At 34.9% G+C, this 15,191-nt stretch overlaps 1 protein-coding gene across 1 annotated transcript; it reads left to right on the plus strand.

Annotated features, from left to right (window-relative positions):
• Window positions 1–11,702, plus strand: LOC134702416 (C-type lectin mannose-binding isoform-like). Its single transcript, XM_063563321.1, has 7 exons — window positions 1–79; window positions 1,437–1,536; window positions 4,836–5,051; window positions 5,910–5,998; window positions 9,712–9,817; window positions 10,381–10,587; window positions 11,503–11,702. The coding sequence occupies exons 2-7, from the start codon at window positions 1,443–1,445 to the stop codon at window positions 11,505–11,507; spliced, it is 717 nt and encodes a 238-aa protein (XP_063419391.1). The 5' UTR covers window positions 1–79; window positions 1,437–1,442; the 3' UTR covers window positions 11,508–11,702.
• The last annotated feature ends 3,489 nt before the right edge of the window (window positions 11,703–15,191 follow it).

Below are 15,191 nucleotides of genomic sequence, written 5' to 3' on the forward strand. Positions count from 1 at the left end.
ATTAGATTAAAAATGTATATTTATAATCACACGAAGGATATCAATACAACCAACTGCATGGTGGTAAGACAACACTACGGTAAAGTCACATTTCATTTTTTATACACAAATTTAGTTGTTTGAAAACCAAGAAAATTTAACAAACGATTTATGTCATCATGTTCAAGAATTATCTTTTTTACCAAACAAATGATTGGTGGATCGTTTAAAACATATTATTGGAAATGCTTGTTTTATTGAGCTGAGCAGGATACTTTATTGTGAAATCAAATACCAATGTAAAGGCATGTCATTGTTCTTAATCTAATGTACCATGTGTGTACTGCACATTCTCCCACTTTTACGTGCCAACGTTCCCTTCTGAATTACGTATTTTATTTTATTTATGTTGATATTTTTATATTCTTCAAACGTTTACAAGAAGTATTTTGGTGTAAAAACACCTGTAAATGAGGGTATCAGCAGTATTCCAGTGTTCATAGATCATAAATCAAGTTAGAGAAAGAAAATCCTGGTAATAAAATAAAATCGAGGGAAAAAAACTAACTATGAAAGGAAAACAAACAAACAACAGGAACACTGAAGTGAACAAATAAAACCTCTAATTTACATAGAAACGAACTGTTTGATAAGGGAGTTACCATTTGATTTTTATGGGGGGGCTAGGATGAAAAATTTTGTCCTGCTTTTTTTTTAGTTGTAATCTCTGTCCTGCCTTTTTATTTTTTACTCTATTCGGTCCTGCCTTTTTATTTTTTACTCTATTCGGTCCTGCCTTTTTTTTTACTAGTTTATCCTGACTTTTTTTACCCAAATTGTTATCCTGCCTTTTTTTTTTACCAAGATGATCATCCTGCCTTTTTTTTTACTCAAAACTCCTGTCCTGCCTATTTTTTTCAAATTTCATCCTAGCCCCCCCATAAAAATCAAATGGTAGGTCCCTAACAAATGCCATATTTCTGACTTGGTACAAAACATTTTAAAAATAAATTGTGGGTGTTATTGCTTGCCAAACCTCCCCAGTTATGACAGTGTTAAATGAAAATCGCTGAAATGACAACACTATGCGACAGAAATGGAGCACAAACACACGCAACTCAGAGAAACACACAAACAAATGATATCATAGTCGACACCATATTCAAACTACATAACCACAATGAACATATGTTGTATGGATTATACAGGAACAAACATCGGTGTATGATTGAAACTAAACTAACTGATAGAACTGTAAAATAAAATACGAGCAAATGGCTTTTAGTTCAAACTACGGTCATTTGATCAAAAGATATATAAAAGGGGAGAACAATCAAAATCTGCAAAGAGAAGTAAGTACATGTAAATGGTTTACAATTTGTATCTTGTTTTTAACGACGTCGTTTGCCTTTTTCGCCTTTTTATTTGTTTAAATGTCTTTTGTTTTTGTTTTCCAGGGTAAAATGAAAATATGTCAACTAATGATTATTCTGTGTGTTTGTGAAGCTCTTGTGGTACCATCAACACGTGAAATACCATCATCTAACTTCTCCTTAGGTAAAATTATGCGTGTTAGAAAATAAACCTTAATAGACAATGTATTCGTCTTAACCTAACACATTTATAGGTATTTCCATTTCCTTACTAATGAAGTGGGCAATCACGAACATCTTACACGACGGGTGCCACATGTGGAGCAGGATCTGCTTACCCTTCCGGAGCAGCAACACGACGGGTGCCACATGTGGAGCAGGATCTGCTTACCCTTCCGGAGCAGCAACACGACGGGTGCCGCATGTGGAGCAGGATCTGCTTACCCTTCCGGAGCCCCTGAGATCACGTCTAGTTTTTGGTGGGGTTCGTGTTGTTTATTCTTTAGTTTTCTATGTTGTGTCATGACTTTGTGTACTATTGTTTTTCTGTTTGTCTTTTTTCATTTTTAGCCATGGCGTTGTCAGTTTGTTTTAGATTTATGAGTTTGACTGTCCCTTTTGGTATCTTTCGTCCCTCTTTTCTTTTATAACGATAAATTATCCGGTGATATTTAGACGGGTTTTCATGACATTCAGAAAAAGGACAAAGTAAAAAAAAAATCGATTCGACAAAAAAAGGAAGTTTTGTTTCTATCTTATTTATTGTTACCTCGAAGATATAAAAGTAAATGGAAATAAACTTATCCATTTTCTGTACGCCAGACGCACTTTAACAGGATGAACGAAATGTTATTCTATTTGACTGTACGTTCATAGTATAGTGTACGTATTTCTTTTCAATGTACGTTTAATTTAAAAGTCAAATGTGTGTTGTTCCACTTGACTGTACGTTTATAGTTTAATATATGTTATTCCATTTGACTGTATGTTTATGGTTAAATATATGTTATTCCACTTGACTGTACGTTTATTGTTAAATATATGTTATTACATTTGACTGCATGTATATGGTTAAATATATGTTATTCCATTTGACTGTATGTTTATGGTTAAATATATGTTATTTCATTTTACCTTTACAGTTTAATATATATTATTCCACTTGACTGTACGTTTATGGTTTAATATATGTTATTCCATTTGACTGTACGTTTATGGTTTAATATATGGTATTCCATTTGACTGTATGTTTAAGAAATAATTCATTGCAGCTTGAATATATCTTGATTTCACCACGGGTTGGCCCTTTAAGATTAATATTTTACCCTGAGCGATAGCGAGGGGTAAAATATCGGCATAAAGGGACAACCCGTGGTAAAATCTATATATATATTTAAGCCCCCATGAATTATTTCGATTCTAAAAGGACAAATACGGCAATTCTTTTGGATCGAAGCGCTCTAGGTGGAGGCAAATACTTGCCGTTCCCATAAATTAACGCACTTGTAAATTTGCGTAAAAGAACGGAGCAAACATAATTAGTGACATGTTCAAACTATTTACAATAACGTATTCAGAAAGATTAAGATGAATTTTAATGATAATTTACTTATAAGTCTTCTATGTATAAAAAAAATTGGCTTACACCACATTTTAGCATCGTTTGTTTACGTTTCCTTGTTGTGATGATTTTCAGTATCAGATGCGTTCATTTTCCCGTAAAATGCTTAAATTATTAGGTGGGAGTACGATCGGAACAGCCAATGCAATATATACATATTTTACCACGGGTGTGTACTCAAAGCATTTGCAGGACGTCATGTTAGAATTATGGTTAAAAATATGTTATTTCATTTTACCTTTACAGTTTAATATATGTTATTTCACTTTATCATATGTTTAGTAGTAAATACAGTAGTTTTGCATATGTGATAAATAGCCTGCTGTTTAATGCATATCGCGCAACTTTGATGCGCACCCTTTATCGCATACCCTTTATCACACCACCTACCCTTTATCGCATACCCTTTATAGCACCCCTACCCTTTATCACACCCCTACTTTTTTTTTTTTTTTTTTTTTTTTTTTTCATAGTCAGTTTTATTTTTTTTGCTTAAGAAAAATTTTCCTCAATAGGTCAATTTTTTGAATAACGTCATTGTTTGGTATGTGAAGTCACGAAAGTCAAGGTTTCTATTGTATGTGACGTCGCGAACGTCATTTTGTCATATTTTTGGCACACTAAATGCAAGTATAAAAAGTACAAAACACACAAATAAATACAATAATAAACAAAATAATTTTTTTTAAACAACAGCACGCAAATACACCTATCCACTTTCTACTGGTAAGCCCGCCCCCCTTAGCAACACATGGCAACCTAGCACCTTAGGTAAGGTGCTTCGGGTAAGTAATTGAGCAGTTCTTTTGAGGCCTTTGAAACAAGACAAAAGTAGAACTAAAGATCACTAAAGGTAACCCAGTGCTATGGATCAGAAAACAGTTCATATAATATAATACTCTTCTGTTGAAAATATATGATAAAGCGTATAATACATGGCAAAATCCGTATCACATGCCGTATCACCCTCGACCAATATCATCCCTCGGGCCTAAAGGCCCTTGGGCTGATATTGATGTCTCGGGATGATACGACATATGATACGGATTTTGTCATGTATTATTCTCTATTGACTGTACGTTTATGGTTTAATTATAGATTATTACATGGCATTTTCCATATGGCCCTGGTATCAGCCCTAGACTCCCATATCAAGCCAGAGGGCTTTAGCCCGAGGGCTTGATATGGGTCGTGGGCTGATACCATGGACCATATGGAAAATGACATGTTATAATCTATTTATCACATATTTTCAAGCAGGAGAAAACCAATAGCTTACACCAAATTATGTTTATCAAAAATCAAAAAGATATTTAACGAAAACAAAAAATAAATGTATCACTGTGCTGTTGAGTTAAAAAAAAAGTTCTTATCACAGTAGGTTAACAACGTTTTGTGAAAAGTTTCAGAAATAAATTAACAATAAATATATTAATTCTAAGAATTGCAAATATTAAACGACTTTTAAGTGTTACATTACAAATTCTTCTACAGCACATTTGTAACTTTCTAAATTTCTTTTCATTATGTTCAACTTGTTTAAAAGTAGCCTTAGATTGACAGGTTACCGGAAGTTAAACTCGGGGGCTTGATATGGATTTCGAGGGCTGATATCGATATCGGCCCCGAGGGTTGATATCCATCCTTGACGTCCGGCTATTATTATCCATGCAAAAACGTACATATCAGTACAAAGTATGTGATAATATATGTTATTCCATTTGACTGTACGTTTATAGCTTGATATGTATGTTATTCCACTTGACTGTAGCTTGATATTAGAGTATATGTTTCTTCATTTGACTGTTTGTTAACAGTTAAATGAATGGTATTCCACTATATTGTACTTTTATGTTCTTCAGAAAATGTTGATGAATTATCTTTTCTACTGACGGCGGTCATTGCCTCTAATATCATTACAAACATAAAGTCATCAAATGAGACTGCTTCACAGACATTAGCGACAATGATGGCGATGATGACGGCGATGATGATGATGTCCCCGGCAATCGCGCCAATGATGGTTCCTATGATTGCGACGACCAGTGTGCTATTGATCAATAGTGTCATGGACCAAAGTAAGCATGCTTCAAAACACGTCCGTTATGTTCATCAGCACAACCTTAAATACATTAATGCTATACTTCTCGTTAACAGATTAAATGCTTTGAACGAACTAGAACCCGTGTTATTGATATGTAATGTTAAAAGTTTCAGTTACCTTTACCTTTACCATATTTATTGGTAAATTGGGGTTTTTTACTCATATTAAGACATACTTTGTACCCTTTTCATTGTTTCTTAGAATTGTACTTGTTAATATTTCATCGACTATAAAAATACAATCAATGCAATCAAATATATCTGATGGTTAAATTTAGACACGGAAGGATCTGGTGTATCAATTTCTGAAAAATATTCATTACACACAAATTAAAAAAAACCAAAGCAAAACTTAGCATTATTAAAGAAGAGGGACGAACGATACCAAAGGGACAGTCAAACTCATAAATCTATAACAAACTGACAACGCCATGGCTAAAAATGAAAAATACAAACAGAAAAACAATAGCACACATGACACAACATAGAAAACTAAAGAATAAACAACACGAACCCAACCAAAAACTAGGGTTATTAACGTGTCTTCCTGCAGTTGTTTGTAGTTAATTTACCATTTCCATATTTTGGCATACATCAAAAACACCATTTTAATAAAGATTAAGAGTTCATTCACTCAAAAGGTTACACAGAGTTCATGACAACACTCCGTCTTCTAACAGAAATATCACGACAGTTGAGATGTTAGCATTAACTGCTCCGATCTAACCTGGTCTAGATTTAAGTCAAAAGTCAATCAAGTTGTACTATCTTATTAATTTATGTTTATCAATCAAACGTTTCCATAACCATTTTTTTTCATTAATTTTTTTAAGACGTTTGTCCATCTGATTGGGTTGTACTCGAAGATTCGTGTTATTTCTTCAGTGAGCTCACCAACATCCTAACCTGGAATGATGCACAGGTGAGATCTATAACATACAAAATATTCATAAAACAAACTTGCTTTCAAACGACACTCTATGTCAATTTCTAGCCGATGTTCTATCACTAACTAATTCAACACTTGGTGACTACTAGTATGTTAAACGCATCAATCCAATCGAACTAGAGAAAATGATACTACAGATACAGTCTGTCTCATAACTTGACTTAAAGAAATTGACAATGAGGGTCGGATGAAACAAAACTTTACGACAAAAGATACGATTTCAGCTTCCCAAGTGTGAACGTTCCATTTATACGTAGCAACATTCCAGTATCGCCTGCATACGGAGTATTTATTTCACAATTGATCAGATATTCCCGGGCTTGTATAAACTATCAGAATTTCCTTGATAGATGATTGTTGGTCACAAGGGAGCTATTAAACCAAAGTTCCCAATGGTGAAGTTGAAATCATCCATTCGTTGATTTTACGGAGGCCATCATGAGTTGGTTGACCATTATTGGATTTCTATTTCACAAATGATAGCGGATATATTACTCATGTCGTAATTACAATCCCGTTCCCTTTACACGAATGTGACCTATCAAATTATACTTCTTACCGGGTTTGCGGTAAAGAAATCGCGAAATCAAGCATCTTGATGATGTCAGTTTCAGAGGATTTCGAATCAGAGTGATTTTTTATAAAGTAGGATTTATCCCTTCCTAAGACAAGATACTTGTGTCTACGTTGGCCATTCTTTTTTATGAAACAAAGCAATACCAACTCTTTCAATTTGTCTTTACCTTGGAATGGGGAAAACTTGTGTAAAGAATCTTCGATTGTGTGTACTCTAGAATAACTTTGGATTTTTTAAGTATCCTTTTCTGATTCACGCCACCTCTTGAATAGGTTCACAATAACTTCGGAGCCCGGCTTTGATTGCTGATACAATCGATATTAATAATGTTGAAAGAGGTTTCGTGGAGGAAAGTGGATTATGTATTGAAAATTAAGGAACTTTTAACATTTCAATGACTTTTTGTCATCGTTTACCATTTCTGAAGCCTCGGTCACACCTTACCAGATAGAACGAACGGACGCCTAACGGATGAAAATAAAAGTTGTCCGTACGCAAAATTTGTATCCGTTTGTTCTTCACAATGCCGCTAAAGAGCCGTGTCTGTCGTGAATAAGAGCTGCTTGATTGCAAGGATGTGGCCTGACTCCAAGATCGATTATTAATAATTAAAATTCATGAACCCTAAGAAATCTGACATACCCCAAAAAAATGGCTTTTCTGATGCGAAATTTTTAATTGGCATTTATCCGTTTCAGATCCTTTCATCATCCGTTTTATCCGTTATACGTCCTGTAGAAGTCCGGTTCACATTCGTTCACCATCCGTTTTATCCGTTACACTTCCGGTAGACGTTCGTTGGTGAATTTATCTGCCAGACCTCCAACGGCTGTATAACGGACACGTAACGGAAACAAAACGGAAACAAAAAGGACGAGTACCGTACAAAACGGACGCCTACCGGACGTTCAATGGATATTACATCCCTTGGACGTCCGTTTAAAGTTTTGAACATGCTCAGAACGGACAGACCATGTAATTTTTGTCAAGGTTTGGTTTTGGTGGGAGTGGCTTGGCTGTAAAAGCAGAAACAAACCTACCTTTACAAATTTGTTGTTAGAAACGCTATTTGATATTTGAAAGAAATGAAATTGTTATTGGATGACCCCGTTATGATATGCCACCAGGAGCACACGAACTGGTTTCTTATTTTCAAACAAAATTAAGCAGATGTATTGTCTTTTAGTTTAAAACTACAGACTACTGATTTATAGTACGGCTTCATTTTATATTCGGACCTCCGGCTTTGGCTTTTTACGTATCTCATATATTGGTCCCGAAACATCTATAAGATAGCCTCTCAGATGTTACAAGTTCATATCTTGTGTCTTATGTAAAATACAAGACAAAATATATTTGTTTGTTAAATATTTAGCCAATCTACAATTAATTCCATCGTTATGCCTAATATATCATTCATGTACTGTGTTACAATAAAATTGAGAATGGAAATGGAGAATGTGTCAAAGCAACAATAACCCGGCCATAGAACAGACAACAACAGAAATTCCCGCACCCGGAGGCGTCCTTCAGCTGGCCCCTAAACATATAAATATATATGTACTTGGCACTCACACCACATCTTCCTATATCTATAGATCAGTGATAATAAACTCCATACTAAACTCCAAATTATACACAAGAAACTAAAATTAAAATTAATACAAGACTAACAAAAGGCCAGAGGCTCCTGACTTGGAAGAAGCGCAAATATTTGGCGGGGTTAAACATTTTTATGAGATCTCAACCCTCCCCTATATCCTTATGCAATGTAGAAAAGTAAACGCATAACAATACGCACATTAAAATTCAGTTTAAGTGAAGTCCGAGTCTGATGTCAGAAGATGTAACAAGAGAAAATAAACAAAATGACAATAACACATTAATAACAAAAGACTTCTAGCAGTTGACTGACATGCCATCTCCAGACTTCAATTAAACTGATTGACAGATTATGTCTTCGTCATATGAATATCAGGCACAATCCCTCCCGTTAGGGGTTTAGTATCATACAGTCATAACATATATTATAATAACCCTTGCAATGCCAAAAACTAGTTTTTAAATAATAGTTATCAAAGGTACCAGAATTATAATTTGTACGCCAGACGCGCGTTTCGTCTACATGAAACTCATCAGTGACGCTCATATCAAAATACTTATAAAGCCAAACAAGTGCAAAGTTGAAGAGCATTGAGGATGCAAAATTCCAAAAGGTTGTGCCAAATACGGCTAAGGTAATCTATGCCTGGTAATAAGAAAATCCTTAGTTTTTCAAAAAATTGAAAGTTTTGTAAACGAAGTGTTGACTACTGGGCTGGTGATACCCTCGGGGACGAAACGTCCACCAGCAGTGGCATCGACTAACGTGTTTAGTTCCGATGCAAAGACCCTATAAGTGAATCAATATTAAAGGCGATACGCCATCGTTTAGATTCTACTGACGAGTAAAAATAAACTCAAAATTGTCCTCTTCATATATATTGCTACCGGGGGCAAAAAAGATGTTAAAAATTGGTAATAGTGCCCTGATTCCAAATGACATGACGTCATTGCGTCCTAAACGACAATGGCGAACAATGGGGGTACTCGTTTCATCGCAGTGGAGAGAGATTCTTGATTACTTTACGTACCAAAGATTAGACAGAGCCAGGACATTAGTATTAAGTAGAACTTAGATATGTGATAAATATATTACATTGTATAACCTGTCTTTTCCATATTGGCTCGGTATCAGCCCTCGACCCATAGCGTCACTCGGATAAAACCTCGGGCCTATATCGGAGTCTCAGAATGATACCAGCGCCAATATGGAAAAGGGGATGTTATAATCTATACTTATTTATCAACAAACCAAATAACATTAATTGGTACAGATATAAACCCCATAAAGTTTACATAATGTAATGTATCCAGGTGCATGAGGAAAGAGCAAAATTTGCATCCGCAAATTTGCAGATTTAACATTAGTGTGCTGATATTTAAATAGTTATGAATATAAAATGTGTTTTCTGTCATGTATTACCTTCACTGGTGTTCCAATATCTGTCGTAGAGTAATATATGTGTGTGGTTTGTTGTTTGTTTTTTATACTTGTCTTCATATTTAGGCTTACTGCAACGAACGTGGTGCAAAATTAGCAGAACCAGAAACGATGCAAGAAGTGAATCTATTGAAAGTGGAGGTCAACAGCAGATACGGCGTCGTTGATAATGGTGTGTAGTCCAGTTTGGTAATATTTAATTTAATTTTGGATGTAACACGTCTTCTTATTTTGGCTTCCATACTACGCGCGTTATTCAGTGCACACCACATTATTATGATATTTCTTCAGAGACAGAAAAAATAATACAATAAAGTATAAATTGTGTTCTGTTTAAGGAGAGATAACCCAATTCGAGCCATGTCATGTCGCCCATATTAGATGCATTATATTATGCTTGCTATGCACATTATATAGATTATTCCGGGGTCTGTTTTGAAATTATTATCGTATATTATTTCCCTATCTGAGTATGTCTTGGGGTTTATGATATGCTCTCTTTTGAAATACTTGCTGGTTTTGCCTATAGTAGTATGGCTTGGAGGTAATAATATGCTCTCTTTTGAAATGCTTATCGTATCATTTAATTATCTATAGTAGTATGGCTTTGAGGTAATAATATGCTCTCTTTTGAAATGCTTATCGTATCATTTAATTACTTATAGGAGTATGGCTTTGAGGTAAATAATAAATAATATGCTCTCGTGAAATTCTTGTCGGATTATTTACCTATAGGGGTATGGCTGGGAGGTGATGATATGAACACTGATGGAGTTTGGGAGTGGAGTTCTACAAATACCCCGATATCAACCACTGATTCTGATTGGGACACAGTTAATGGTAATCCGGGCAGTGAACAGTGTATGTTGATGTATTTGGCTTTTGGTTCTCTTTGGCGGGATACTGCATGCAATGAAGAACATGCATTTATTTGCGAAAGAGGTGAACGGTTGCATTTTATTTTGTTTGTATTAGTTAAACAACACAGAAACTAAATTTTTTTTTTTTAAATTGTTCTGATGTTGTTAGTGAATATATAATTATCATCATAGACGGATGACGTTGATTTACATCACGGAAAATCCAAAAAAAAAATAGTTATTAAAACTAAGACCATAATTGATATTGTTGGTCACAAGTAGTTAATTTTCAGTTTAATCTAGCTAGATTTGTTTTTAAAGTCTTGGTACAATTATCCATTGCTTAACTATATATATATAGACTATAACTATCATGGTAAGAAAACAAACAATTATCAAGACATTGATGAACATAATTATGACAGAGAACATTTTGGATGTCTATAACAACACCACTGCAGATGTGTTCAGAGGCGGATTGAGGGGGAGGGGGCCCCTTTTCTGGGAAAAAAATGGTTGCTTATATTGGGAATCACTGAAGCATGACCGGAGCGGGCCCTCTTAGGCAGTCAACGGGTCCCCACTTATGAATCCGTTACTGGTGTTAACTACTTGGTAAGTGGTACTATCGCGTAGGAACGCTTACAAGCAGTGCCATCGACCCGCGGTTGGTTGTAAATCTCATGAAAAATACCAGGATATAATATTTGGTACGTCGGAATATCTTCAACATTAATTGTTCAAAAAACGTCACATAATGTCAAGTAAGCTGTAGTCTGATATTAGTCGTACTCGGGTACATATGTTGGAGGTCAATATCAAATAGTATGTATCATAAATGTAATACATTTTCAAGATAACCGACGTTATATATTTATTTGAGTGAATCACATTCAACATATTTTTATTTCGTATATTCAAAAAAATTATTTTATTATTCCAGACTGAAGATTAATAACGTAGCACTCAGTAATACATGTATTATTTTCTATTTCAGTTTAATCTGTAACAGTTGAATGGAAGGACTTACTTTCAAACGATATGATATATTCCCACTTACCAAAACGACTTTGATAACGAGAATACAAGTTGTCTAAAATATGGCTTTCTAGTCTTTAAAATTCAAAGATGTTCAACTTTTTATTGATTTAGCCGAATCAATGACATTGTTCACCGAAAAAATATTGCTACACTTTATGCAATGTGTTGTTTTTGTGATAAGCGACTGCCCTTTTCCAGTGCGTATTTACAAATAAATTTACGTATAAAAAATCAATAAAAAAAGTCATTGTCTCACTGAATTGGATAAAACAGATTTCAGAAAAATATCTATTAATATAACTAAGCAGGTGCGGAATGATTAATAATGAGACAATTATCTTTCAGAGACAAAATGACATAGGTCGTAGCAAATAATGGTCGCCGTATGAACAAAATATTACAAAGAAAGGTTACATTTATACAGTGTTGTTAAAGAGACGAAACATACCAAAAGGACTTTCAAACTTTTAAGTCGAAAAAAACCTGATTATAAAACTGGCCCTACGATGACCTACAGTTGTTAATTTCTGTGTCGTTTGGTCTCCTGTGAAGAGTTGTCTTATTGGCAATCATACCACATATTCTTTTTTATTTGCATAACAACGTCATTGAAACTTGAGAACAAATAAAAAGACAACAAAGACAAACAACATGTACTGATCTCAGGTGCTCCAGTACGTTATGACGAATCTGCTCCACATGTGGTAGCCATAGTGTTGAGGGCAGATTATCAAGGTCAAACCAAAAACACAAACAAATAAAACAAAGCCGTGTCTTGAAAGCGTAGTAACAAACAACATTAAGCAGCAATTGTTTTTAACTTAATATAAGGAGATGTGGTATGAGTGCCAATGAGACAACTCTCCATCCAATTCACAAGTAATAAAAGCAAACTATTTTTTAATATATTTTCAGAGGAAGCAATTGGTTGCGCAAGATGGTATGATTTCTATACCAATGTGTAATAGTATTTAACCACTGCAAGTATTCTTTGAAAAATCACAGAATTAGACCTCCCACATCTTCCTATATCTATCACATACATCGTTTTTACCACCAGGACCACGACAGGTTCCACACAAGGTCGGATTACCATACCAGAGTACAATCCTGAATAGTGGGGTCGTGTAGCCCGGGGTTTACTTTTTTTGTGTAGTTTTTTTTACAGGCAAATGTTGGTGTTGTCATGGTGTTTCGTCCTTTCTCTGATTCAATTCGACTTATGACTCCTTTGTTAATGGAATATCTCTATTCATAAATCTTTTTGGTCTGTTTAGACTATATGTATGAAATTGTTTGTTGATGGTAAATAGAATTGGGAATGGAAATGATCGAGGGATGTGTCCCTGACCAAAGAGGAAAAACAGACGAAGGCCACCAGTGCGTCTTTAACATAGCGAGAAAATTCCGCACACGGAGGGGTTCTTCAGCTGGCCTATAAACAAAAGTGTGTACTAGTTCAGTGATAATGGACGTCACATTTAACTCCGAAACATATAAATGAACTGAAATTAAAGATCATACCAGACTAATATAGACCAGAGCATCCTGCCTTTAGACGCGGGATAAACATGTTTTTTAGCTCACCTGGCCCAAAGGGCCAAGTGAGCTTTTCTCATCACTTGGCGTCCGTCGTCTGTCGTCCGTCGTCGTCCTGCGTCTGTCGTCGTTAACTTTTACAAAAATCTTCTCCTCTGAATCTACTGGGCCAAATTTTACCAAACTTGGCCACAATTATCATTTGGGTATCTAGTTTTAAAAATGTGTCCGGTGACCTGATCAACCAACCAAGACGGCCGCCACGGCTAAAAACGGCTAAGAACATAGGGGTAAAATGCATTTTTTGGGTTATTACTCAAAAACCAAAGCATATAGAGCATATCTGACTGAAGTTAAATTGTTCATCAGGTCAAGATCTTTCTGCCCTGAAATTTTCAGATGAATCGGACAACCCGTTACCCTGAATTGGTAATTTTACTGTTTTGGTTTATTAGCTTGAATATTATTATAGATAGAGATAAACTGTAAACAGAAAATAATGTTCAGCATAGTAAGATTGACAAATAAGTTAACACGATCTAAATGGTCAGTTTAGGAGTTATTAACCTTTATAGTCAATTTTTAACCATTTTTCGTAAATCTTAGTAATCTTTTACAAAAATCTTCCCCTCTGAAACTACTCGGCCAAATTAATCCAAACTTGGCCACAATCATCATTGGGGTATCTAGTTTAAAAACTGTGTCCGGTGACATGGTCAACCAACCAAGATGGCTGTCATGGCTAAAAATAGAACATAGGGGTAAAATGCAGTTTTTGGCTTATAACTCAAAAACCAAAACTTTAAGAGCAAATCTAACATGGGTAAAAATGTTCACTAGGTCAAGATCTATCTGCCCTTAAATTTTCAGATATATCGAACAACCCGTTGTTGGGTTACTGCCCCTAAATTGGTAATTTTAAGGAAATTTTGCTGTTTTTGGTTATTATCTTGAATACTGTTATAGATAGAGATAACCTGTAAACAGCAATAATGTTCAGAAAAGTAAGATTTACAAATAAGTCAACATGACTGAAATGGTCAATTGACCCCCTAAGGAGTTATTGTCTTTTATAGTCAATTTTTAACAATTTTCATAAAATTTGTAAACTTTTACCAACATTTCCCACTGAAACTACAGGGCCAAGTTCATTAGAGATAGAGATAATTGTAGGCAGCAAGAATGTTCAGTAAAGTAAGATGCACAAACATATCAATATCATGAATCTATCTGCTTCTTTTGTTTAATATTCACATAGACCATGGTGAGCGATACAGGCTCTTTAGAGCCTCTAGTTTTTAGATTTCAACCCTACCCTATACATCTAACCAAGGTAGCAAAATCAAACACGCAGCAATGCGCACATTAAAAATCAGTTTAAAAGAAGTCCAAGTCAAATCTGATTATAAAATATTGATCTGTGATTTCGCTATACTACCCAATCTAATTAAAATATTGATCTCTGATTTCGCTATACTACTCATATGTAATATAGCAAAATCAAAGATATTTTAATTATATTGGTCCAAGTCTGATGTCAGAAAAGTAACAAAAGCAACTAAGCAAAATGTCAATGATATATAAGTTAACAAGGGACTACTTCTAGAAGTTTAAAATTAAACTGATTGAAAGAGTCTATAAAAAAGAAGATGTGGTATGATTGCCAATGAGACAACTATCCACAAAAGACAAAAATGACACAGACATTAACAACTATAGGTCACCGTACGGCCTTCAACAATGAGCAAAGCCCATACCGCAAATTCAGCTATAAAAGGCCCCGATAAGACAATGTAAAACAATTCAAACGAGAAAACAAACGGCCTTATTTATGTAAAATAAATGAACGAAAAACAAATATGAAACACATAAATAAATTCACTGTATTACAGGCTCCTGACTTGGGACAGGCACATACATAAGTAATGTTGCGGGGTTAAACATGTAAGCGGAATCCCAACCCCCACCTAACCTTGGACAGTGGTATAACAGTACAACATAAGAACGAACTATAAAAATTAGTTGAAAAAGGCTTAACTCATCAGATGGACAAAAATACAAGTGGACGTGGCCAGGTACTTATACATCCCGACACAAAAAGACACA

The sequence above is a fragment of the Mytilus trossulus genome, unplaced genomic scaffold, assembly GCF_036588685.1.
Source record: "Mytilus trossulus isolate FHL-02 unplaced genomic scaffold, PNRI_Mtr1.1.1.hap1 h1tg000457l__unscaffolded, whole genome shotgun sequence".
In the NCBI taxonomy this organism is placed as follows: Eukaryota; Metazoa; Mollusca; class Bivalvia; order Mytilida; family Mytilidae; genus Mytilus; species Mytilus trossulus.